Source organism: Ammodytes marinus (assembly GCF_949987685.1).
Source record: "Ammodytes marinus genome assembly, chromosome: 7".
NCBI classification, from domain to species: Eukaryota; Metazoa; Chordata; class Actinopteri; order Uranoscopiformes; family Ammodytidae; genus Ammodytes; species Ammodytes marinus.
The window spans coordinates 4,745,771-4,772,742 of record NC_137211.1 but is presented as its reverse complement, the minus strand read 5'-3'; the positions used below and the strand labels follow the sequence as shown (position 1 = coordinate 4,772,742).

General features: G+C 38.3%; 1 protein-coding gene across 1 annotated transcript; it reads left to right on the top strand.

Moving 5' to 3' along the window:
- Positions 1 to 4,629: 4,629 nt before the first annotated feature.
- Positions 4,630 to 25,753, top strand: ada (adenosine deaminase; the record flags this gene model as incomplete). The annotated part of the gene is made up of 11 exons (XM_080030278.1): positions 4,630 to 4,773; positions 10,387 to 10,448; positions 11,072 to 11,194; positions 14,451 to 14,594; positions 15,028 to 15,143; positions 17,204 to 17,328; positions 20,377 to 20,448; positions 21,853 to 21,954; positions 22,468 to 22,535; positions 22,977 to 23,106; positions 24,090 to 25,753. The coding sequence occupies 11 exons, from the start codon at positions 4,630 to 4,632 to the stop codon at positions 24,192 to 24,194; spliced, it is 1,191 nt and encodes a 396-aa protein (XP_079886404.1). The 3' UTR covers positions 24,195 to 25,753.
- Positions 25,754 to 26,972: the final 1,219 nt, after the last annotated feature.

The window sequence follows — 26,972 nt, the reverse complement described above, 5'->3', positions numbered from 1 at the left end:
TTTGGGAGAATAATACAATGGAATGCTGTATTTGTCCATGAGCTACAGGCCTGATGAAAAGTGTTGTCCTTGACCAGAATCTCTCCTGAATTCCTCCTCTGCCATCGTGTCCAGACATTTCTCAGGCTTTGACAGATTGAAAAAGCCGTGTAGTGATTTTGTAGACTGGGGACTCACAGACAGACATTAACCACTGACTGACCCAACTGTCAAATCTTCTCAATTTTCATGACACTTTTGACACAAGCCTCAAAATGCCTGACAGGTCATTTCGTGTGATTTTCAGGACTTTAACTTTGCAGACACAACTTTCTTCCTAGTGACTTTCAAAAGTTTGTATAAGAAAGTTTCTCTTAGGCCTTTTTTAACACCATCAAAGGCAGATCTTAAACCAGTAGTATGGCAATTTGGGAACTGTTCTTGTTTGCTTTCTGAGCATAACATAAATACTGGAGACTATGCGCTATAGGCTGTGTTCAAAGATAACAAAAACTATGCACCAACGCCCCTAAAGCTCAGTAATTTACTCATTATCTCTACAAAGACTAAAGTATGACAAGTCTCAAGGCAGTCGCTGTACACACCAAGAGATGGCCCCCACACAATACCACAACTTTTGTTATAACAAGAATGATTTTGAATGGTAAAAAAAACAAGTTAAAATGTGCTACTTAGTGACCTTAACAGGTTTCATTTCTGGATTTTTTTTTGGACAGTCAGAATAGCTGTTTCCCCATTCTGTATGCCAATAGAAAAAGTGTATTTCTCCCAAAACTATCATACAGTGTATGACAAATATGTTCTTGTGCCTCCAACTTGGTGGCAACAGTTTCCTGTTTCAACAAGAGATGACCTTGCACTAAACCACAACTTTCACATGTTCGTTTTTGTATGGAATAAAAAGGTTATAATGTATTAGTCAGTGAACTTTAGAAATGTATTGTATCTCTGTAAGGTCCAGATAAACATGTCCCCCCTGTTTCTATCCATCATGCTAAGACAGTGGCTTTCTATCAACCTTCTTATGATCTATATCAGCAAGAACAAATCCCAAAATGTCAAACTATTCCTTTACTTTTACAGCATAGTTATGTGTTTAGTGTATGTGTACAGTGTATGACAATAGTATGCTTTCAATATGGTGGCAGGATTTTCCAGTTTCAACATGACAATAGCCCCTGTGCACAAGGCAAAGTCCATATATTCATGGTTTTCTGAGTTATGTAAGGATTGGCCTTCGCAACCTTGACCTCAACCCAACTGAACACCTTTTGGATAACTGGAAAAACCTACTGGCAGTTTGACTGGCTTGATCTACTCTCGAGGCTCAAAAACAAATTAAAACCCTGCGTTTGGCTTCCAATGTCTTGTAAATCTTTCCAGAGAAGTGCAGGCTGTTAGAGCAGAGTATACATGCCCAGGGTGTTGGATAAGACGTTTAACAATCACAAATGGGTGTAAGCGATACTTTTAGTACTTTGAGTCTAAAAGTGTATTCTCACATCGCCTTGTCAATGTACTTAGTCCAGACTAGAGTTTACTCAAAGGACACTTTCTCACCGAAAGTTAGAAGAGGAGATGGATAGCACTCTCATGTCTAGTGTACACTAAATAGGAAGCTACAGCCAACAGAGGTTAGCTTAGCATATAGTATGAATACTTGGGAATAAGCTAGGCAAAGTGGGTCAGCAATTAAATGGCTTCACACTTTACATTTATTGGTGTTTATTGTGACCTTGGATGGCACTGACTGTAGATAGATAGATAGATAGATAGATAGATAGATAGATAGATAGATAGATAGATAGATAGATAGATAGATAGATAGATAGATAGATAGATAGATAGATAGATAGATAGATAGATAGATAGATAGATAGATGGAAACATCTTACTTTTTGCCAATATAATTCTTGACCTGATGACTTCATCCTCACACACACACGCGCGCGCGCGCGCGCACGCACACACACACACACACACACACACACACACATGATGATATGATTCTATATATGGTATTTACACAACAACAAACGCACGGAAGGTTATTTTTCACATCCGAACGAGTAAAAGAACAGTAGACATGCTCGTATGTGTCTGTTTTGAGATTGTTACCTGCAGTGAACACCGAGTGTCTTATTTTGAAAATTAACCGGAGGTTTTATTGTTTTGTCGGCGTCTGTGTTCCTGTCTATCTCAATGTGTTCTGTGCTAAATTGATGCGGTGAGCTCCGGCCTCCAGCAAAAATAGAAGCAGTGCTTATTTCACCGGACAGCTGGAGCAGCAGCGGAGCAGAGAGACGGTGCAGCGGAGCTAGTGGACACTCACGCACTGACTGAAGTAAAAACAACCCTGACAGCTCCGATGCCGTGCTGGAGCGGAGAAGGACCGGACAGGCAGCCGGTGGAATTCGGCCTTTATGTCGGGGTTGGTTCAAACACTCATCAAGGTTATGGACACTTGTTTGTGCCAAAGGGAGGAGAAGCATTTCTCTTTCGTTTTCAGATGGTGCACACATGCGCTCAATTTAAGTGATTGCCCATGCACACTGAGAAAGGAAGTCTGGCCTGACATGTTTGAGTGGAAACTAGGCTATAGCCTATGAATTAGTAGCCTTATCTTGGAATGCTGTCCTTTTATTTATTTCAACATGTGTGCTTGTGAAGGATTCAGCAACCTTTTTTTTTGTCAATGTGAGTTAATTGACTATTTTTCATATCCTATCATACATTTTTTTAAACAGAACACATTGTCTGTTGATAAAACGCTGTAGGTGTCCCCAAGGTTTAACTGATAATTCAGTAGCCAAGAACGCTATTTCAAGTAGGCTACAAGTTTTAACTTGAAAGAAATGTAGTTCAGACCTAGATATGTTTCTTTAGTGAGAGTTTGCTCCCAAACAAACTGAGCAGTAGATTAGTCTGAGTAAACAGGACATTGCATCTGAAATGAAAAAATCTTTTTATGATATTATTTATATTATCTTAATCTTGGCCCCAGAATGGAGAACCACAAATGAACTTGTTGTTATTTTGGTTTGACCGGAGGAAACTCAGAACCTCTGCAAAAGGAACAGAAACTGATTTGATTAGCTTTTTCTCCGAGCTGACACACACACACACACACACACACACACACACACACACACACACACACACACACACACACACACACACACACACACGACAAGATGATGGGGCCACATTCAGTGGATAATTCTGCTGGTTTAAGTCCGAAATTTGCAGACAAGCCAACTAAGAAATAACATGACAATTTGACATTTAACAGAGGTTTAGACTATATGTTATCAGCTCCATGGAATTATTTTGCTGATATTCTCTTTGCTGGCCACTGTTTGTGGCCACAAAAATGCCATTTCTATGTGTGCGAAATGAATAATGTATTTGAATAGGCTCTATATTTATATTATGAAAACTAGGCGATAGTTGTGAAAAAAGATTGAAAAGTTGCCATAAAACAATATTAAAGCCATGCCCGTGCATGAACGAAAAATCTTGCTCTTGCTTGTGAAGAAGTCTTTCAGAGGCAAAGACATGTACAGTATGTTATAGGAATGTTACTTTATCGCTTATCTAAATGGATGTTGATTTATTTTATATTCAGCAACTAATTGATTTATTGAATAATCGTTGCAGCTCCATACTCATGGTTGAGGTCAAGAGGTCAAACTCCCTGTTACACTTGCATCTTATGCAGAAACAATTGAACAATGTTTAACTGTTGTGGTCAAAACAAAAGTAATCCTGTATAGCAAGGTTGGTTGGCCTTCGCTTGCAGTCTCCTTAAATAAAGGTGGATTGATTTATTGATATTGACTATGTTTTGCCTGTCAGGAGGAGGTGTAGTGCTATTCAGAAGACACACTAAATCCATAGGTTATTCAAAGCCTTATGGGTAATAAGGGATGACATTGTAGTGAACGTATCTCTACCTACTAAAACCTTCCCCACAGTCAACATAGGAAGACTGTTATTCTTTAAAGGTGGAGTCAGCTATTCTGGAGAACGCTTGTGGTTAAAGTAAATTTTTGTCAAAATCAGTGAATATCTCACAATCCATAACCTCTAATCCAATGTTCATACAAAGCTCTACAAGGCTCTGTAAACGGTTATATAAACAACCAGTGCCCGTGCCGCCCACTGTAGATAGCAACACGCCCTTTTACAGAGCCTAGGCTGTGTATTTACACAGTAGTGACAGGTAGAGGATCTTGAAGAGACCACTTATTTTGACAAAGTGATTTGGACAACAACAAGCATTCCCCAGAATCACTGACTCCACCTTTTAAATAAAAGCTTACTGTACATGCAAACTTCTTGACAGTAATACTACAATTGTCTTTGTTCCCTAACAATCCCCTTAACATCATTAATTAGCTGGGTAAAGCTCTCATCACATGGGTGCAAAGCTGTTGACATAACCTACCGACCGGGCCGATAATCCCTCTACCCATAGCCACAGAAGTGTCCATGTCTTAATGTTAATAGTGAAGCCTTCAGTGTTGTCTCCATAGGACTATACAGCCTCACGGTGTATTGGACAGTGATAATTTTTTCTTTTCTGTTGCCGTTAGCTGTACAAAAGGCGTGTCCGTGGCCTGAGTCATGCATATAATAGCCAGACGAGCTGCGATAGGCTTTGGCTCTCCATTCATCCGCGCTCTGTGCACCAGCAGCAAACTCACACTCACCGGCAGACTCACGCTATATACGATGGCCGAGCAAGAAGTGGTATTCAACAAGCCCAAGGTACGTTATAAAAGCCGCACTGTAGTGTTAAATATCGTCATTCAAACGGGGAAATATTGACGAGCGCGCGATTTATTTTTTTATTTTTTACCTGGTTTTACGCGCGTCATGGTTATGAATGCGCAAACGGTGTCTGCATGAGTATTGTCCCTCTTGAGTCCCCGTGACAAAAATAATGAGAGAAGTGGACTGGTTAAAAATATGAAAGAGGAAATTTAATATATGTAGGCCTTACTCAACGCTGTGGTTCTGTGTGTGTGGCTATGTGTTTGATGATCCACGTTTTTAAACAAGGAAGAACTTTTTGTAGTGCTGTCAGTTTGACATGTGACGAGCCGGCTTTAGACCAGACATAACAAACGATGAATGGAAATGAATGAATGAGTATACAGTAGTTTTACAGGACTCCATACACACCATTTTTGCATTAGAAAAAAAAAGTAAAAATAAAGGTTAAATACTATATGCATAAAATAGGAGGATTTCTGAACCTGCTTCCAGCTTTAATAATCTTATTTATTTATTTATTATTCTTTCGGACAATTCCACCAATACACAATTTTCTCTTTCATATATTCATACATCTTACTTTGTGTTGTCCGAAGGGTGACGGAAGAAGCCAAAGTCTTATCAGGTCCCGCCCCCATTTTCATCAGATTCGGATTTAGATACACAGATACACAGTTATTGTTTCAGAAAATTATAAAAATAAAAAATAAAACAAACAGAAACAGACGCGTGTTGAAAACACGCGGTCAATGGCATTTAGAGACCAACTTAGCAGTTCTCAGTTCAGTTTGTCTGTGACAATGCAAAGTGTGAAGTGGCCTTGTATGTGGCCTGTTCAATTTCTTATCTGGTAGTCTAAACACATCTGCAAAAGTATTCAAAAACATACAAGTCTGTCTGCTGGCCTCTATTATTCGTTACAATATTGTTATGATAGTGACATTCACATTGTGCTCAGCTTATTAGTCTGTAATTTTCAATAATTTTTGAAACATAATTTGTTTTGAAATTGCGCAAACTGCAACTCCCTTTGACATCTTCATCAAGTTCATTCCACAGCTTAATACCCTTTACAGAAATCGAAAAGGATCTAAGTGTGGTCCGTATATTTGCCTCAGTGAATTTTCCTTTTCTTCTTAAATCATGTGAAACTCCTCTTTCTTCAAACATTACTTGTAAACTGACAGGAAGGCTTTTTTTGAAGCCTTGTAAATAATTTGTACGGTGTGGTAATTTACCACATCACGTAATTTGAGAATTCTACCTTCAATAAAGAAGTTATTAGTGTGTGCCCTGTAATTGGCTTGGTATATAATTCTTATTGCTTTTTTTTTAAGAATCTCCAAGGGGTGCAATTTACCTTTGTAAGTGTTTCCCCACACCTCGGCACAGTAATGCAGATGTGGGGAAACCAAACTCCAGTATAATAGTAAAGCCTTTTGATTGAAAAAATGTTGTGCTTTCCACAGTATAGAAATACTCCTGGCTATTTTGCCCCTGAGATTCTTTACAGTAATAAGTGTAAGTCTACTTTATTTCATGCTAGTTTCACTTTTCAGTTTTAAATAAGTGACTGAGCCCAACACTGCAATAGAAATGAGGAAAACACAATTTTTTTGCAATATTATTTTTTATTATGCATTATGGCAGTTTTTTATTGGCTGGTAGAGATAACTGGTTACACAACATAAGCCTTTAAGGTTAACATGTACCTTCTAGTCATATAGTTTGACGTACACATCCGGCATGCACATGTGAAATATGTATTACTCACTGTAGTGCCCTTTGGAGTGAGTGAGTGAATGAGAGTGCACCTGGTTTGCCCAGTAGCGGACTGATAAGGAGACAGGAAATGATTGGTTTATTGACATAGAAGTGGAAAGTCTCTTAGTCACAGAGAGAGAGAGTGAGATGTGGGCCCTGTTACGACTGTGTGTGTGTGTGTGTGTGTGTGTGTGTGTGTGTGTGTGTGTGTGTGTGTGTGTGTGTGTGTGTGTGTGTGTGTGTGTGTGTGTGTGTGTGTGTGTGTGTGTGTGTGTGTGTGTGTGTGTGTGTGTGTGTGTGTGTGTGTGTGTGTGTGTGTGTGTGTGGGATTGAATTGTAAGAGGAGAGCCCTCTGGGGATTTAGGGACTGCCAGCTAATCTCATTAAATATGAATTTGTATGGGTACCACTTGCAGAGTCTGTAGCAGAAACATTCACTGGTTGATTGTAAAGTAGCTACAGGGTTATTACAATGTGTTCTCAGGTAGTAAGTGGAGTTGGTATTTGGCATTTTCATTATTGACTAATCTCCTGTTTATGTTTCTCAATTAAAGGAGGAGTCCATATACTGGAGAATGTGTGTTGTCCAAAATCATTGAATATCTCCTCAGGATCCGCCACCTGTCTGTAGTGTGTTCGCGCTGAAAGAAAAAAAAAAACCTAAAGCCAAAACCAAAGAAATCGCAAAGTTTACAGTGATCTGAAACAGAGAAAAGCAGAATTGAGAAACTCGAATGAGGGAACGCCCGGACAGTATCTAGGACAGTGTAACAGTATCTTGAGGGTCGATCACCAGCCAAGTATCTAGTAAAACGGACAGTTTTTTTTTTTTGCTCTGTACTGACTGTACTTTTTCAGTAAGTTGATTGATGGGGGTTCATTCCTGGGTCAGAGATAAACGCCATTTTGATTCTGTTGTATGTCTTGCATCAGAACTGAGAATAAAAAACTTTGACTTTGACTTGATGCATTTCAGATTCTAAATAGTACTAATTTAACCACTAATTAATATAACTCACCACAACATACTGCAGGAAGCGCTGTGCATGCTGACAGAATAGACTCAGGATTTCCTGAACATGAAGATGGGTTATCCAGCTGTCTGTAAACAAAACAGACAAAACTCAAACGGTTTCCATGCAACACGTCACTTTTTTTGTTATAAACATCTGATCTCAACTCTCTCTCTCCTTGGACACAGCTGTATAACGGGAACAGGCTTTTAACTTTCTAGAAAAATAGTATAATGATAAGGAAAAAGTCGGTCATAATTAGGGCTGCAACTAACGATTATTTTGATAATCGATTATTTTCTTGATTAATCGATTATTAATCGATTAGTGTTTTGGCCTGTAAAATGTCACAAAATGGTGAAAAATTTTCATAAATTTTCCAAAGCCCATGTTGACCTCCTCAAATGTGTTTGTATGTCCAAAACACACAGATATTTCAGTTTACTGTCATAATAGGATTAAAGAAACCTAACATATTCACATTTGAGAAGTTGAAATCAGAGAATTTGGAAATTTTTTATTAAAAAATTACTCGAAGCGATTAATCGATTATCAAAATAGTTGGCGATTATTTTAATAATCGATAAATCGATTAATCGTTGCAGCTCTAGTCATAATAAGGCTGCAACTAACGATTATTTTCGTTATCAATTAACAAGGTTATTGTCTTGATTGATCAATAATTCTATGCAAACAAACCAAATTCCAAGACATTTGTTCAAATTCCAAGGCGGTGTCTTAAGATATAATTGTTAAAATATAATGCGATATTGACCATTGTGGATTTGGAAGCACAGAATGTTTAAAGGTTCTTGCTTGAAAAATGTCTTCATTGATTATCAAAGAATGCAGTGATCAATTCTTTATTGATTGACAATTCGATTCATTGTCTGTATAAGCTGTTTATAAACACCAGAAATATCTGTTGTATTGGAAGTTGCTGGCTGATGTAATTCCTTCCTTTATGAATGAAATCCACATCTTGAGGATTGTGACATGACATGGCGCATTTTCACATGAAGTCCCCTCAGAGTGTTTTGACCTTTTCAAAATGTCATAATGTATTCTCAAAACAGATGTTAAGGCCCCTGAGTCTAATGTTCTCTGGTCTTTCTCAAAATACTATTTGTTATTATGTTATGAAATGATTTCAGAAATTGAAACAACAGATTTTATAATGTTTGGCTGATGATTTGATTTGTGCTTTTACATTTAGTTCTCCAGAGTTTGACAAACCTCTTTCATTCCCATGGCAACTTGGCTTTTAGTCTTGAGAAATGTCCACTGCATATTCAAGGTTCATTTATTGCCATTCAGTACATGTTAACACTTGAATAGAAATAAAACTTCCCACGAAAAAATCACACAACCATTTTAATGTTCTTCTATGAGAATCAGATTTGATCATAAAAACATTATTCCCTCTAATATCGCAAATCATATCGCAATATCTCGTCAAGGATAGGCCTCACAGTTGTTTTTAACCTTTATGTATACATTAATCCCATTGAGACCTGAGACTCTTTTTCAAGGGAGACCTGTTCCCATTTACACATTGCCATTCACTCACACATTCATACACCGATAGCAGGCTAACTATCGACACTCAGTTGTACATTAGAGGGTACTTACAATGTACTTTGTTTTCTGAAAGTGCAGGGGCTTTAGTTCAGGGCTGATTTATTTAACCGTGCTTATTTTCTTCTTCATCATTAGGCATCTTTGAGTGTCTAGAAAAGCCCTATATACAGTATATTCATCCTATCAATTATTAATGATAAATACCCATCACCCCCCACCAGTAATAAGGATTAACAGTATTTCGTCGAGACATTTTAATTCTAATCCAAGTGCTGACTGATGATCGCTGTATGCTGGAGTTGTTGAAGGATAAATTAAGATTTATCTGTGTCATCTGCTGGAAATAAATCACATCAGTCAGCGCTGTAAGGACAGCTTGAGCAGTTACTCTTCTGTGACCCTCCTATGGCAGCCATGGCCTTTTCAGTGTGTGTGTGTGTGTGTGTGTGTGTGTGTGTGTGTGTGTGTGTGTGTGTGTGTGTGTGTGTGTGTGTGTGTGTGTGTGTGTGTGTGTGTGTGTGTGTGTGTGTGTGTGTGTGTGTGTGTGTGTGTGTGTGTGTGTGTGTGTGTGTGTGTGTGTGTGTGTGTGTGTGTGTTGCATTCATGATGGGCTGGAGCCAAAGCATTGAACTTCAACACCACCACCGCCAACATTGCTCCCTCTCCCTACCGCTGAGATCTTGTTTTTAAAAGGTCACAGATTATGCAAAATTGACCTTTTCATGTTTTTTCCACATTAATATCGGTCCCTGGTGTGTCTGGAGAATCCTGAAGTCTATGACAAAAAACGACCCCCCCCCCCCCCCGCCCTCCATTACCAACCATGCTTAATACTACCTCCACCTGTGATAACAAACCCTCAGATAACCGGCAGTTAGAATCAAGGTCAATCAGAGCAGTCTGGGCTTTCTGGAAGGCGTAGCTTAAGGAAACAGGGTCTAAAACGGAGCGTTTCAGAGTCTGAAAAGGGGAGATTTAGTAATGGCACTGTGAGAAATAAAAGTATATATTTTTGGACACTACACCAGGAAAGCCATTCATAAACCATGGTGTTCCCCTGTCAAAATAAAGGTTATCAAGACGGTTTCTAGTAGAAACACAAATCACAAATTTGAACCTTTATCTATTTTTAATTTCTATTCTAATCTACAGACTCAGATACTGTATATGGCAACATCTACAATCGATTGAAAATGTAGAAAAAAAAGTAAGATAAATTATTAATCATGTTTAATTTCATCCCCAGGTTGAGCTACACGTGCACCTGGATGGAGCCATCAGGGTGCAGACCATTATTGACGTTGCCAAGTAAGTCAGTTTACTCTTGATACATTACATTCTTCAATATTGACTTTAGATAGAGAGTGTGTTGTGTTTGTTTCAGATACACATGTGCAGTTTGATAAGAGCATCAACTGCTAGGGTAATGTGGTTATGTTGAAAAAAAAACTGTATTTGTTTATTGTTATGAGACTTTTTAAAAGGCAAGGTGAGACAAGTTTATTTCTATAGCACAATTCAGACACAAGGCAATTCAAAGTGCTTACAGGGGGCATACAAATACATCAAATAATAAGATATAAAATTGCCATAACAAAAACAAAAAGCAAAAGCAGGCAGAGAAATTGTTATTTAAGAAATGCATTTGAAGGACAATAAAACAAGCAAATAAAAATGTATAGGCTAGAAAGTAAAGAGAGAAATTGGTTTAGCTACATTAAATGATCTATTTGTTTAGCCGCTATACCCTTAATGTGACATAATATATCACACACACAACAAATATCTGTTAAAATTTTCTTTTTATGAAAACAGCAAATTAGGTGAACTCCATTCATACATTTTGGGTTCAAAATGAAACAAAGTTCACATTTCAATGTCCACACTGTCCTTAAACTGTCCATTCTCTTTCTTCCCTCTCTTTCTTCCAGGCGACGCGGCATCTCTCTGCCAGCGACCACGGTGGAGGAGATGACACAGATTATTATCGTGGAAAAGCCCGGCACCCTCACCACCTTCCTGGGCAAGTTTGCAGAGTACATGCACGTGGTTGCGTAAGTGCTTTTTCATGTTGCCGTCGCTGATTCTCGTTTCATAATTTTTCAAAGGTGTTTTCATGCTGTGCAAAGAGCAAGGTGAGAGTGATTGGGATTCAGGGTTAACCTCATTAATGTCACAAGAATGTTACTATTGTTGCTATTACCTAGAATGAGGGTCATAGTCTAGAGTCATGCAGATTGTTATCACACGAAGGCAATTATGTTACACAAGGTTACCCTTTGAAATCGAAGACATCCAATCATTTGCTGTAAAAATACATATATTAAAATTGAAAAGTCCATTGACAAAATACAAAAAAAAAAATATTGTCCAAAGTATATCCAACATCAAATTTAATTGAATTCAAATGACATACTTTACATCTAAGTTGCCTTCCATTTAAAGCTATGAAGCGTTACTTTTTCATATAAATTAATGTTGGGTACATTCAAGCCATCGCCAAATGAGTTGACACAAAGTTGATCAAGCCTATCAGCTCTAGGAAACTCTCTCTGTATTTCTCAGTATGACGCGCCCAAGAAATGTTTCCAAGAAAAAAACCTGGACAGAACGTTTAAAATCCATGCGTGATCACCGACGGCTGCACCTCATGTTCTTGTGCAGGGATCAAAGTCCCCGAGGCACTTCATATGCTGTTCATGTGCTGCTTCTACAGTATACAAAGCATTGATTGCAGGTCTACAGTCTTGTGAGCTTGCATTAACAGAACACTATTGTTCTATTTTTACTTTAAAAGTGTATCACATGAACAACATGTACAGTATATTTTAAGAAACAAAAACAAGTATTGTTGACTGTATTTGGAACATATCAGCTGATTTGGTTCTTTATTTAACCTTTTTTATGACCTTATATTTCAAACTATACTTGTTTGCATTAAAAAAGTAAATATCTCAATTTCCTCTCTAAAATGGATGATATTAAGTCTTAAATGAATCTAATTAAACAGTGTATTTGGCATTCTGGTATGGCACAATGCAGATCGCATCATAAAATGTAACACAATATGGCCATTATAATGATTTTCAGATATATTATTTAAACGCCAGCTGTTGTATCATATTTGATGCATACATTTTGAAGACAATTTCACTGGTCATTTAGCCTGTATACCATGAAGGCCAAGTCCTTGTTTCTGGCTTGGACCGTTTGCACACTGTCCTATGAAATAACGCATGAAAAATGTGGGGAAATAAATGATTAATTTGGTGCATAATACAGTAACAATGAGGCGTTATAGGGTAAAACAAAGTGTCAAAGTCCTTTTTAAAAACAGTGTGTGTAGTATAGTGTGATTGATGGCAGTAGGATGTTAGCCACAGCAGAAGGGTTATGCAATGTCACTGTAGAGAAAGGGGGGTTGGGGTCTTGGCTTCCGAATCAGAACAGGAAATCATCACTATAAAGATTCTAATGTCACCTTGGCAACCAAACTAAGAGGAGAGTGAAGTATTTTTTTCTGGGACCCTTTTCCGGTGTCACTCTGTCTTATATATATTTAGTCCTGCACCAGTAAGGGGGGCTGAGCTGTTAAAGAAAAGCCCAAATACAGTCTTTCAAATACTCAACAACCGTGAAAGCTTTCAATAATGGCGGCCTGTAGGTCTTGCTGAATGGACCCTTCTGTATCGGGGCACTTGAAAAGCCACAACATATAAGGGAAGTTGCTAGTTAGGTTGAGGGTCATACTGAACTGTTATATAAGTGTGTGTGTGTGTGTGTGTGTGTGTGTGTGTGTGTGTGTGTGTGTGTGTGTGTGTGTGTGTGTGTGTGTGTGTGTGTGTGTGTGTGTGTGTGTGTGTGTGTGTGTGTGTGTGTGTGTGTGTGTGTGTGTGTGTGTGTGTGTGTGTGTGTGTGTGTGTGTGTGTGTGTGTTGCATTCATGATGGGCTGGAGCCAAAGGTTTGTGTAACCACATAGGGAAGTTGCTAGCTGAGTTGAGGTCACACTGAACTGTTGCATGGGGTTGGTGGTGATGGTGGGGTGTGTGTGTGTGTCTGCCTGGCTGCCTGTGTTAGTGTGTGTGTTATGGAACAACAGGCATTCTGACCTGTGTGTTGAGCATGCATGAGAATAAATGCTGGAAGCTGTGTGTTGTTGTTGTTTGTCACATAATGGGGGCCGGAAAAAGAGTTGGAGCCCTGATTCTACTAATATTTTCACAACACTGCTCTGTATTGTCTAACAGGACTAGACCATATGGGCAGGACAGAGAGACACGTTTTGCAGTGTTACATGAGATAATCACAAGCTTGGGGAGAGACTGTATGAACATACAGCTCTGGACGAAAATTAAGAGACCAATCCAAATATTCAGTGTCTCTTGTTTTACTAGTTATAGGTATATATTTGAGTAGAATGAACATTTTGATTTTATAATATAAACTACTGACAACATTTCTACAACATTTGCAATAAAAATGTTGTCATTTAGAGCATTTCCAATAAGTAATGTAGAGATGAAGATTTAAGAAAAATCCAGACTGGTCTCTTAATTTTTTCCGGAGCTGCATATCGATTCTACAGATTTATTTTGATGAGAAAAATACAGCCCTGGATCTTTATGGCCAAAAAAACCCTTATGCGTGAGACTTTTAGATGAGATTTACAGTATTTCTCAGAAGGGAAGTTCTGAAATAACATATTTAATCCAACAGTATAAATCATTGTAAAGAGTTTCCCCTCTCTAACCTTCCTTTCAGCAAAAAGGAAATAAATTATCAACCCTTCCCATTTCCTGCCTTCACATATCTCTTCCTCTATTCCTCTAAATCCTAAAGTGTATGTGGAAAATAATTTTAAACAAGTAATATGAAACAGCTGGCAGTGGTCGAAAAAGAGTCAACCATTACTATCAATATATACTGCACATAGATGTATGTAAAGTTAACTTTAATATTCTTGTATACAGACTAGTATCACCTTTTTGAACCTTGAGATGTTTCAACTGCTAAACTTGATGCAGTCTTCCTCAGAAGTGTCAGCTGTGTCTGTTATCATGCGTTGTGTTTGCTGAATTTTAGGATTTGAATTAATCGAAAAGTGTTTAAATGAAACTGATACATTTTTAAATGGGTTACCATGTATAAATGCCTATACGTGTATCTCATTTTGAAAGCACCATAGTTATAGATAATGGATTGACTGTCTGCAACTAATGGCTTTCTTGGAGCACTGAGATAAGAAATTATCTAAACCAAATGGGCCATTTATCATTCATATTTTTTGGTTTTTCTTTGCTTGATTCCAGGGGAGACAGAGAGGCCATAAAGCGGATAGCCTACGAGTTTGTCGAGGACAAAGCCAAAGAGGGAGTGATCTATGTGGAGGTCAGGTACAGCCCGCACTTTCTGGCAAACGCTAAAGTGGAGCCCATTCCCTGGGACCAGAAAGAGTAAGTCTTCATTTGACTAGCTGCAAGCTTCGGTGAAACCTGTGTTGTTGTGATATTTAGGTAGGGATATACTGTATTAAAGGTGGAGTCAGTGATTCTGGAGAACACTTGTTGTCTCCTGACGATCCGCAACCTGTATGTATTGTCTGTGTGCTGAAAATCCTGTGTAAATACACAGCCTAGGCTCTGTAAACTGGTATGTAAACACGGGGGCCCACCAAAGCTAGCAACATGCCCGTTTACAGAGCCTTGGCTGAGTATTAACACTGGATTTTCTTTAAGTGCACAAACAGTAAAGACGGGTAACAGATCGTGATGAGATATTCACAGATTTTACCCCAAAAGTGATTCTGACAACAAGCATTCTCCAGAATCACTGACTGCACCTTTAACTGTAGCTCATTGTATTGTTTTCCTCTCCTTCTCCCCGCAGAGGCGACGTGACTCCAGACGATGTGGTGCATCTGGTGAACGAGGGCCTGAGTGAGGGGGAGAAGGCCTTCAGTATCAAAGCCAGGTCCATTCTATGCTGCATGCGCCACATGCCAAGTAATGAACTGTTCATGCTCCCGTCTGCCCAAAACAAGCCTGTGAGATAAGGTTCCTTATAAGGTTCCTGTTTACGTACTGTCTGCCTGCTGTCTTTTTTTCCCCTCTAAGTTTTTCGTATTATATAATAAGCAGAAACACACAATGCACTCCATATAAAGACTTAGCCGTTATCCAGTAATAACCATTTATCTAAAATGTCTGAGTATTTTTATGTGTTGAGAAAAAATGTGCCTAGTTTTTTAACAAAATAATCCATCCAATCAAGAGTGAGTATCTATTGCCAGTGGACTTACGTGTATGTTTCGTTCTTGACGAAAAGCTTTTTATTTGCACGAGAAGGAGACTTCTTTTCTTGCACCAAAACAAAAATGTTTTGGTGGCGTTTGAAAAAATATATTTTCTAGACGTTTATATTATTATGAGCCTTTCCTGAGACAGAATCCTCTTCCCGGTTTACATTGTAGTGAATGGCGGGATTCAACTTCTGAGTAAAGGGACAGCAATTCAATTCAATTCAATCACCTTTATTTTCACTTGAAAAAGACCTGAGGTTTCCCTCATTTACAGTGACGACGAGCATACACAATAATCACAATAACAAGGATAAAATATGATGAACAGAGAAAATAGAAATAGAATAGGATGAAAAATACGATAAAATGTATCTATAAAGTTTATAAAATACAAAAAAAAGAGCAAGAATATAATGAGATGGAAGACTAAATGAACAATGAATTCAGCTCTAACAGTTACAGTCAGAAAATCATGTATTGTAATACCAATCTTGGCCTCTATGCCTATATGGTTGCATAGGAAGCTGCCTGGCACTGATGGGGGCCTGTTGGCTATCCATCCAGTAGTAGTTGAGATATTTCCGTCCGATTACTAACAGACTGATGTCAACTCTAGATACACAACTAGCAGAAAAACACAACACTGAATTGTCTGAACTTTTTTCACAAGCCAGCACTATTTTTCTCAGCTCATGAAAGGCTGATCTTTTATACTTGAAACTAATCATAAGCTCATGTGCTGTTATAAGTATTATCATCGGTGGTTGCAGTAGTAGCGGTAATGCAGTAATGCCAATAACAACAGCTGTGCCGTTCACTGTGGACGGTCAAAAATCCGAGGCAGTAAAAGTAACCGTGGTAACATCATAGACTGTAACTGGAGCAGTAGCCGTGTGAATGTGGCGATAACTATGTTGCCAATCTGATCCTCTCCCGGCCATGCAGCTGTGTCCTGTGTGTCCCCGCAGCCAAGTGCAGTCCTCATCTGCCCGTCTGTATCTTACGCTTCACGTCACACTAAACATGTTGTTATCTCCCTGGGTGATTACAACATGTTTTGATGTGTTAGACAGACCTCCTTAACATGTCTGATTTTGTGATTATACAGTTGATGAGAATAAAAAGTTTTAAAGCTATAGTGTGTAACTTTTTCATGTCAAGTTATTCCTAAGACCACTGTAATGGTCACTTTCAGCCCACAAATATAGTTACTACTGCATGATGATGGTTAGCATTTTCTTGTGCTATTCATACAGTATAGCTGTAGATTGATGCAGATGGATGGAGCATGATGCTAACAACGCATCATTACATTTCATCTACACATCATCTGCTTGTGTGTGTGTTTGTATCTGGAGAATGCTTGTTGTCAAAATCACTTTTTGTCAAAATCAGTGAATATCTCCACATGATCCCCTAACTACGTATCCATACTGTGTTTGCTGAAAATAAATCCAGTGTTAATATATTCACCGTCGGCTCTGTAAACTGGTATGTTTAAAAAAAGGTATGTAAAGAAAGGGGGCCCATCATAGCTTGCAACATGCCTGTTTACAGAGCTAGGCTGTGTACTAACACCGGAGTTCTTTTCTTCGTTCACACAGTAGCCAAGTGACAGGTAGCGGATCATAAGGAGATATTCAGCGATTTTGACAAAGTGATTTTGACAACAAGCGTTCTCCAGAATCACTGACTCCACCTTTAAAGTTGTCTGGACCAAACCGTGTAATCATATACTGTTTGTGTGTGTTTTAAATCCTCCAGGCTGGTCCAAGGACGTGGTGGAGCTTTGTAAAAAATACCGCCATGAAGGAGTGGTGGCCATTGATCTGGCTGGAGACGAATCTCTGAACTGTGAGGCCAATCCAGAGCACAGGGACGCCTATGAGGTGAGTGTGTCAAGCAACGTCGACATAATACAAGTTCATTAAAAAGTTTTTATCTTAGGTGTGTCTTTGTTTTGTAAACTTATATAATCAAAGCCGCACATCGCTGGCACAGAGCTAATTCTACTAACTAGACTAACTTGTATTGCAACAACAGCGATAATAGTAGTAACGAAGAACAACAGCATCTAGACAACAGATTGTATCCTGCTTCAATGGAAGTGTTTTGTCATTTTAAAGCTATAGTGTGTAACTTAGGGTTAACTTGGTTATCCCCCAACTTATCCTCTTGGACAACCATAAGGTTCACATCTGTAAAGAATATCTCAGCAACTATTTGATGGATTGCCATGAAATGTGGTGTAGACATTCAAGTCCCCTGCGGGATGAATTGTATTAATATCCGTTAACTTCTGACCTATTCAGACCTCAGAAGGATGTATGCATCTGTACTAAATTTTATCGCAGAGTCCATCCAATAGTCCAAGAAGATGCTGATTGTTTGGATGTGGCAGTGGCTGTTTTATAACCTGCAGGATAGGTTTACTCCCACTGTTACCATGGACTAGTACTCATTATCATAATGTCAACAACACTAAGGACAGAGTCAGCATGCTAACCTGTTGGTCAGGTTTGAGCTTGGGTGTTGTGGTTTAAGATATTTACATAGATCTGTAGGCCAATAGTCTCAAACCGACGACAACTAAAAGGTGGAGTCAGTGAATCTGGAGAACGCTTGGTGTCAAAATCACTTTTTGCCAAAATCAGTGAATATCTCCTCACAATCCGCTACCTGTCCGTACTGTGTGTGTGCGCTGAAAATAAAATCCAGTGTTAAAACACAGCCTATAGGCTCTGTAGACTGGCATGTAAACAAAAGGGACCCATGGTAGGAAGCTACCTGCCTGTGTACAGAGTCAAGGTTTTGTATTAACACTGATTTTGTTTTCAGCACACACACACAGTACAGACAGGTAGGGGATCATGAGGAGATATTCACTGATTTTTACAAAAAGTGATTTTGACAACAAGCGTTCTCCAGAATTACTGACTCTACCTTTAAATGTCTGTTCCCAAAACAGTATGGAAGTAAAAACTAATACTGCTAAACCTCTGAGTTTTGTCCAAGAAAAAAATCCAATTTGGTTTTTAGCCAGCATTTTATAGATTCATTCAGAGAATACAAGATTAAGTAATCAACTTTGGAAGGAAGTTTAATCATTTAATCCACCACAGCACTGGACGTGGACCAAGACTTACTGTACATGAAATTGAAAATCGCTTGCATTTGGATTCAGAATTGGTGGAGATGACTATATGGGGGACAGCTTATAATATTTCAGCCCATATATTGTATACATCTTTTGAGTTTAATCATGAAAATCAGGGTAATTTTCATTATAAAAAATCTAACTTTCTAATTGGTTATTAGCTTTGGTATGTCAATATACATTGGAGGTTTGTTTTTAGCCATTTATAGTTTTAAACAGGCCCTGACGATTATTAACCAGGCAAGCCTTACCCTGCAACTAACACAATTACATGTTAGTAGTTATCTGAACTTTAAGAGATATTGTTTAAAATGACAGCGCCCTCCAAAGAGCATTTGTGTTCATGTAGTAATAGTGAATGAACATCATTCAGCTGTGTGTGTGTGTGTGTGTGTGTGTGTGTGTGTGTGTGTGTGTGTGTGTGTGTGTGTGTGTGTGTGTGTGTGTGTGTGTGTGTGTGTGTGTGTGTGTGTGTGTGTGTGTGTGTGTGTGTGTGTGTGTGTGTGTGTGTGTGTGTGTGTGTGTGTGTGTGTGTTGCCTGGCAGTCCGTCATACCTGACTTGACAAATATACAAGGCTTTACATATGGGTTGGTTTTCAGTAGAGTGTGTGGGTTGTATGTTTGCACAAAAATAGTTTTCATTCTTTCACCGGCTTAAGTTAAAATGCAACCATGTAGTCAAAAGTTATTTGGTCAATTATTTATAAGAATTCGTTAGACGGGCCATAAAATCCTATTAACACAGGGCTATTGTGTGACTGTTTTACAAGTGTAGTATTTATTGGACTTATTTTTTATGGACTAGCTCGTTACCTATCAAATACAATCAAACATAAATAGTGCCGCAATGCCATTCAAATGATTTGACCAATGATTATATAATAATTGACTACTATAGGCTACTATACTATACTATACTATAACTTCTGTCCAATACTTTCTGAATAGTTTCCTGTTTTTATCAAAAAAATATAAAATTATTAAATTTGACTCATTTTGCTTGCATGAGTGTATTCAGCTGTGTATGTAAGTTGTAATATGATTTGAAGTACAATTCCATGTTTGTATGACTTTTTGTTTCATTTTCCTTGTAAATCACTGTTATAGTTATAGCTGCTTTTGATCAGTTCCTCATAAATACACTCCAATATTAAAAGACTGCAGTATATTTTGCAGATGGCCTAGTTTTTCAGAAATATGTTTTTTACTGTCCGCAGTGTAGAGATGATCTGAAAACTGAATCGATATTGATGTATGAAATGGGAATGTGCTTCAATTATTAACAAGAAGCAGAGCACAGAGTCCAGACTTATATTGGGGGTTATATCTTCAGACCTTAATGACCTGTACTGTAGATACACACAGACAGATTAAACAAGCCACACCTCATGGTCCAGGTTAAGAGTGCTCGATTGATTTAGATGAGGGATGTCTTTTACCTCTGTCACAGAATATTAGAAAAAACTCATTTTGAGATAATGGCCGTTAAAGATGGTTGTATAGGAGAAATATACAGACAAGGTTTAGTAAAAGAAACACCTAAATGTGCTTCTATGAAAGAAGACGTGTTATTGAAGCAAGAAAGCAAAAAGAGAAAAATCTCAAAATGGACCAGAGCTTGAAACAAACAATGTTTCTGCAACATTTCTTCCCTCTGAGTCAAACCAAGTGTGTACAAAAAGTTGTCAAAATGTTACAGGGGAATTGCATTCGATATTGCAGAATCGCAGATGTCTAAACCAGATGTTGATGTTGTTCCCTGATTGATTGTGTTGACAGGAAGCGTTTCGTAGTGGGGTCCACAGAACGGTGCATGCAGGCGAGGTGGGCCCGCCGTCCGTGGTGAAGGAGGTAAGCGGCCGGTTCAACAATAACATGAGACGTTTTAGAGAGAGAAGGGGAGGTGGGGGGGGGGAGGGGGTGGTCCTGACATGTGAGAGCTAAACTGTACACAATGTGCTTCAACTAAACAAAACAATGAAGTCACGCACTCACAACAATACAAACGAGTAAAGCAGCTATTGGGGGCAGGGGGCCAAAAGAAACAAGAACAGGTTGTATGGGTGTTGTAGACATGCTGAAGGCTTTGCTCGGTCAAGGGGCAGATTGGGAGGGTCTGACAATATAAGGAACCCCACCGGTTAAAAATACCAATGCAAACGGAAATGATGAACGTGTTGATTTAAATACAGCACGGGTAAATGGAATCCGATCACAAGTAGACAGAGAAGTCACATTTGAAAATACAAGTGGGAACACACGGACTGAGAGCTGTCCACTTGTAACCAGATTCAAAAAGTCAGATGTTAATGCCAGGTGGAAACAGGGTCTAAGTCACACAGACATGTAAGAATATACATGTATAGATGCAGTGTTGGAGTGTAGTGATCTCTTATTTAACTAGTTCATTTTGCAGTAGCTTGCTTGTAGTTCAACAGCATTCATATTGCATAGCAGTTACATAACTCTTTTCTCTTTCTCATTATTTTACATTTTTGGGGCCATAAAAGGAAAGGAACAAATAATTTTTAATTGTACATTTGCCATTGGTGAGCCCCATACAATAGAACATCCAGATGTGTTTACAATGTGACATTCCCTGAAATTCAGCCCTTGTAAAAAGTCGAATATTCTTTAAATTATATTTTTTTGGTTTAAGTAGAACCTGTGAAGAACAAATTGGCATTTTTTTGTTTCTGCAATAAACTATAAACTGATTTCTTGCTGGCATGTGACTTTTTGGTATTATATTTTGTAACAATTTCATATCACATGTACAGTACATTGTCAATTTAATCATGTTCTGCAAAGCAGTATGAACTACTTTTTCTAAGTAGCTATGGTTAACCAAACTAGATTTCACCTTTGGGTAGCTTTGCTGTTTTTCCAGTGTACAGTAATTGCTAGTTTGCAGTGCTATGCTTTTAAAATAACTTCCCCAGGCACCACGAAAAAAACAACCACAACAACTTAATCTCCTGTGATCATTTTCTCCTGTTCATGTCCTTTCGTAGCTTCTCTGTCTCGAGCTCTTTAGAGTAGAGCCACAGCATGCCTCACTGCCATGATAAGTGGCTGCTTTCCAGGGAAGCCATCCTTCAAAGTGACATTTCAGCTATGCCACGAAGCGTAGTGGGAGTGTGCTCTCTAGAAATAGACTTAACTGTATATTCTGCTGACCAGGACATTTTTTGGGTTGTTTTTTAAATCCCTTTGAGTTTTGAGTTCACCCCGTGACCCCTGTCTCATATTTAGGCTGTAGAAGTGCTGAAAGCTGAACGAGTGGGACACGGTTACAGAACCCTGGAAGACCAAGAACTGTACAGGAAACTGCTGGCTCAGAATATGCACTTTGAGGTAAGGAACTAGCCACAATGTTCACAATGTTTATCAAAAAAGCTCCTAAACAAAAGGTTGTTAAGTTCTGCATATATGAGGCTGTTAACTATTACAAATATTGTTCCTGGTCAGTCTTTACACACACATCTTTTGGTTAGATAATAAGATTGTTTTGTCATGTAAATTTAGTGAATTTTAACATGCATATTATGACAGCACCTACCAATAGGAACACAGTGATATGCCGACCTCTAGTGGACATTTAAGTGTAACATCTGGAAGAGGACAGACTGCACTGATGACTGGGACTTCTTTCCAATACACACTATACTTCTCTACTATTAAGTATGCCAGGAAGAGATTTAGGATGCCCCAATACGTTCATGTCAAATGCAGTATGCCGAAATACCCTGATGCCCTAATAAATCCAATTGTATTTTGCAGTATGCTTATTTATGTAGTATGTGATTTGTATGTGATTTGTTACGCAGGGTAGCTTTCTCAGTGCTACCTGTTCTGTTGTGATTGCAGGTTTGTCCTATCTCCAGTAAGCTGACCGGAGCCTGCGACCCAGACTTCACCAAGCATCCCGTCATCACGTGAGCTGCCTTTTAATTTGCACGATACTCTTACAGTGATTGTAAGAGCCATTTATCCTTTCTTTGTTTTGTTTTCTCTACTGAGTTGCACATTTTGACAATTTTTTCATGGTTTTTCAACATTATTTAACAACCCTCTCCCTTTTCTTTACCTCCACCTTTCTGAAAACCTTTGTTCAAAAACCCCAGTCAGATTTTATCTCCCCTTGTGACGTCATAACGGGAGAAACCACGCCCCCTCATTACCAACCTAACTAAATAACTAGAGAGCCTATAAATGTTGAGGCTTTCCTTTTTTTCTTAGCCAAGCCTAAGGGTCTTAGGGCAGGGTGTCATACTGTATGGAATGTAAAGCCCACTGAGTCAAATGTCTATTTTTTGATATTGGGCTATAGGAATAAAACTGATTTTGATTTGATTTGATTAACCTCCTACATACAGGTTCAGGAAGGACAAGGCCAACTACTCTCTGAACACAGACGACCCGTTGATCTTTAACTCCGACATCCACCTGGACTACAGCACCGCACAGAAATACATGGGATTCACCGAGGACGAGTTCAAACGACTGGTGAGATCAAGAGCGTGAGGGTGTAAAGGGTCCAAGGGCAGAAGGTGTCATACTGTATGTGATGTAAAGCCCACTGAGGCAAATGTCTATTTGTGATATTGGGCTATACAAATAAAACTGATTTGATTTGATTTGTGAATAATTAAAGTTGTGTGGTTTCCCGGTGATGAGGGCATTTGCATATGGAGTGATATGATAACATGGGGCGTAGATGCCTTGTGCATGGCAATGACTTCCTTGGCTGCTAATTAAAAGCAGGAACAAAAAGCATGTATTAAAATTGATGTAACGGTGCCTGGCTGTTTTGTTCTGTTTTATTTGCTTTGTAAAACCTAATGTAATGTATATAAAGAAAAGCTTATATAAAGGAAGTGCTCCACTGCCTATTTGAAAAGTCCCAGATCTTTATATAATAATTACAGTTTATTTGAGACAATGTGTGAAGAACTGTGCTGTATACAAGCATGTTTTTTTAACCAACATATGGTTTAATGTTGAATTAAGTTGCTTTGACTGGGAGCACTGACTTTTTTCCACCATGAGGTTGCCAGGCAGTGGCTAGCTATATTCCCCGGTTTTTGAAATAGGAATTCTGTATGCTATTATTTTTCCATTTCAGTTATTGCCTCTTGTTTAGAGAACTATAGCATGTATGATAAACGTAAGACAATGCATCTGGTTCATCCAATGTACTTGTGACTGATATCCGTGTCAAATAAAGTCTAACAAACTAAGAGTTGGAATGCATCCTCTCATCTAACTCTTGGCAAGAAAGCAAATAAGCCCAAATTGCTGAACTATTCACATTTGATTTGATTTGATTTGATTTGATTTGATTTGATTTGGTTTATTATGATCCCCATTAGCAACACACCGGCGTGAGAGCTAGTCTTCCTGGGGTCTGAAACTATTAAATAATGAACTCTCAGTCCATTTGAAAGCTGACCAAACGTATTCTTCATTTCCCTTGTCGTGTGTTGTAGAACATTGCGTCTGCCAACTCGTGCTTCCTGCCTGAAGAGGAGAAGAGAGAGCTGGTCCAGAAACTGCATGAAGCCTACGAGATGAACCTGAGCACCGCCTTCTAAACCAGGACATGTGACTTAAAGGTGCAGTCAGTGATTCTGGAGAACACTTGTTTTTGTCAAAATTAGTGAATATCTCCTCACGATCTGCTACCTTTGCCGTACTGTGTGTGCGCTGTGAAAAAAAATCCAATGTTTATACACAGCCTACACTCTGTAAATTGGTATGTAAACAAAGGTAAACCTACCGTAGATAGCAACATGCCCGTGTACAGAGCCTAGGCTGTGGATTAACACTGGATCCTGAGGAGATATTCACTGATTTTTGACAAAAAGTGATTTTGACAACAAGCGTTCTCCAGAATCACTGACTCCACCTTTAAACCCAGGAACAAATCACTTTGAAACCTTAATCTCCCCATTCTTACAAACGTCTTTTTCCTCATTTCGTAACCAAACCTAAAGCCCATAGAATACATAAGATGTACTGCTGCCTTTGCCTCACATACCTGTACATCACCAAATCGTTAGCCTCATAGCATAATTGCCTAAATCATATTTACTCTACTCTACTTTTACTCTACATCTACTCTATTCTACATCTACTTTACCCTACTCTATAACCTTAAAATATGACCTAGGCAAATATGCTATTAGGCTAACGAAAAGTAGATGTAGAGTAGAGTAGATGTAGAGTAGAGTAGAGTAAATATGATTTAGGCAATTATGCTATGAGGCTAACGAAATGTTGTAATGTTCGTATTCATTGAAGAACGTTGCTACCTTTTTACTACAATAGTTTACAGTGCAGTTCCATGAGGATGGCATGGGGATCTCTCTCTGCAAAGGTGAAAAAAAGCATCATCATTGCAAAAGTGTTGTATTGTTTTAGGAAGCAGATCTGGTTCAATGAAAAAACTCTGGGTACAATCTGCACACTGTGTTTACATCCTGTCGTCATGAAGAGAATCAGGGAAAGCTTTAAATGCACAAAAATGAAGCACTTACTACTTAAAGGTGGAGTCAGTGGTTCTGGAGAATGCTTGTTGTCAAAATCAGTGAATGTCTCCTCGCAATCCGCTATCTTTCTGGTGTTAATAGACAACAACCTTTGAATACCCGTTTACAAAGCCTAGGCTGTTTATAAACACCAGATATCTTTTTCATCGTGCACACAGTACGGACAGGTAGCGGACCGTGAGGAGATATTCACAGATTTTTGACAAATGGATTTTGACAACAAGCGTTCTCCAGAATCACTGACTGTACCTTTTTTAAAGTGGAAAATATGGTTTACTATGAATATCCTGTTCCTGGTTTAGGAGTGAAGTGAGGGAATCAATTGTCAGAAGCACTTAAAGCTGCAGATCACCTCACGGGGTAAACAGCTCAATACCAAAAGTATAGTCTTACATTTGACCACTAGGGGGCACTCTACTGCTGTCTGCTAGATGGACAAACACACACAGTTGGCTTAAAGTGGCTCTCTGCATTTTATATTTACTCTCTCAATACTTTTGATGTATATTTATTTTAAAAAGAAAAGTTTGTTTCATTTCCCCAATAAAAAAAGCACTTCCATTTTAAAACCGACACATTTATATCATGTATGTAAGGCATCTTTGACCATAATAAAAAAGCTATTATGTAATGGGTCTGCGTCAACCTCTTTCTTTACAAATGGGTCTAGTGTGTATTATGCATAAATAGTATATTATGTTGATATAAGCTTTTTATTTTTTCATATATTTTTATATACCCTTTTATTCATTAAGATCGATTTACAAATAGTATTTATTTTTCTTATTAAGAAAAGGTGTGTGTGTGTGTGTGTGTGTGTGTGTGTGTGTGTGTGTGTGTGTGTGTGTGTGTGTGTGTGTGTGTGTGTGTGTGTGTGTGTGTGTGTGTGTGTGTGTGTGTGTGTGTGTGTGTGTGTGTGTGTGTGTGTGTAACAAGTTAACTAGTGAGCTCATAAATAACCTTACTAGGATGACTAGTAGACACGTTATAATTTTAAGTAGGCTACCCTTTGTGGACACGTTGCCATTAGGTGATTACTATCAGAGGACAAACATAGACATTACTGATAAAGTGCTCTGTCATCCTATGTTATACTGTGATAAATTTGAACACAGAGCCCAATGCTAGGTGGACATATAAACACTGGTTTTGTGCGGCTAGGCTAATGTACACAAAAAGCTGCATTCAATAATATTTATGGCTCTGGAACAGCTCAAGGGCCTGTTGCATAAAACTGCGTTAGCCTTGATCCGGTTGCATAAAAGCGGAGGGACATAAGTTACCATGGAGATTTATCTTTTACGTTTAAAAGGATAAACTTATTCTGTTGCCTGATTGGTTCAGTCAGCTGTCACTCCGATCTGAAATCAAGGTGTTTAACAGTTATTCCATGATCTTCTGTGTACTGCTTCATTTTCATCAGCCTGTTTTAAAGTACCACATAAAAGACTGCATTGTCATTTAGTTAAATAGTTCTTATTTTTTATTTATTTAACCTGAACCATTTATAATTAACTTAATTATAATTAGATTAAGATGAAATGATATAAATTATAATAATTTATGTGATAGTCTTGTTCATACTGCGGGCTATATTTACACAATTGATTATCGATGACAGATGACGTTGCAAATGTGGGTCAAATAAATTCCCTTTGTACTTATAACTATATCGCGGTTTATCTAAAACAAAATAACAATGAAATATCAATGAAAATTTCCTTTTTTCTGTAATTTAATTCAAAAAGTGAAACTTAAATATATTCTAGATTCATTACACATTAAGTGAAATTAATCTAGAATAAACATACTTTTCAGAAG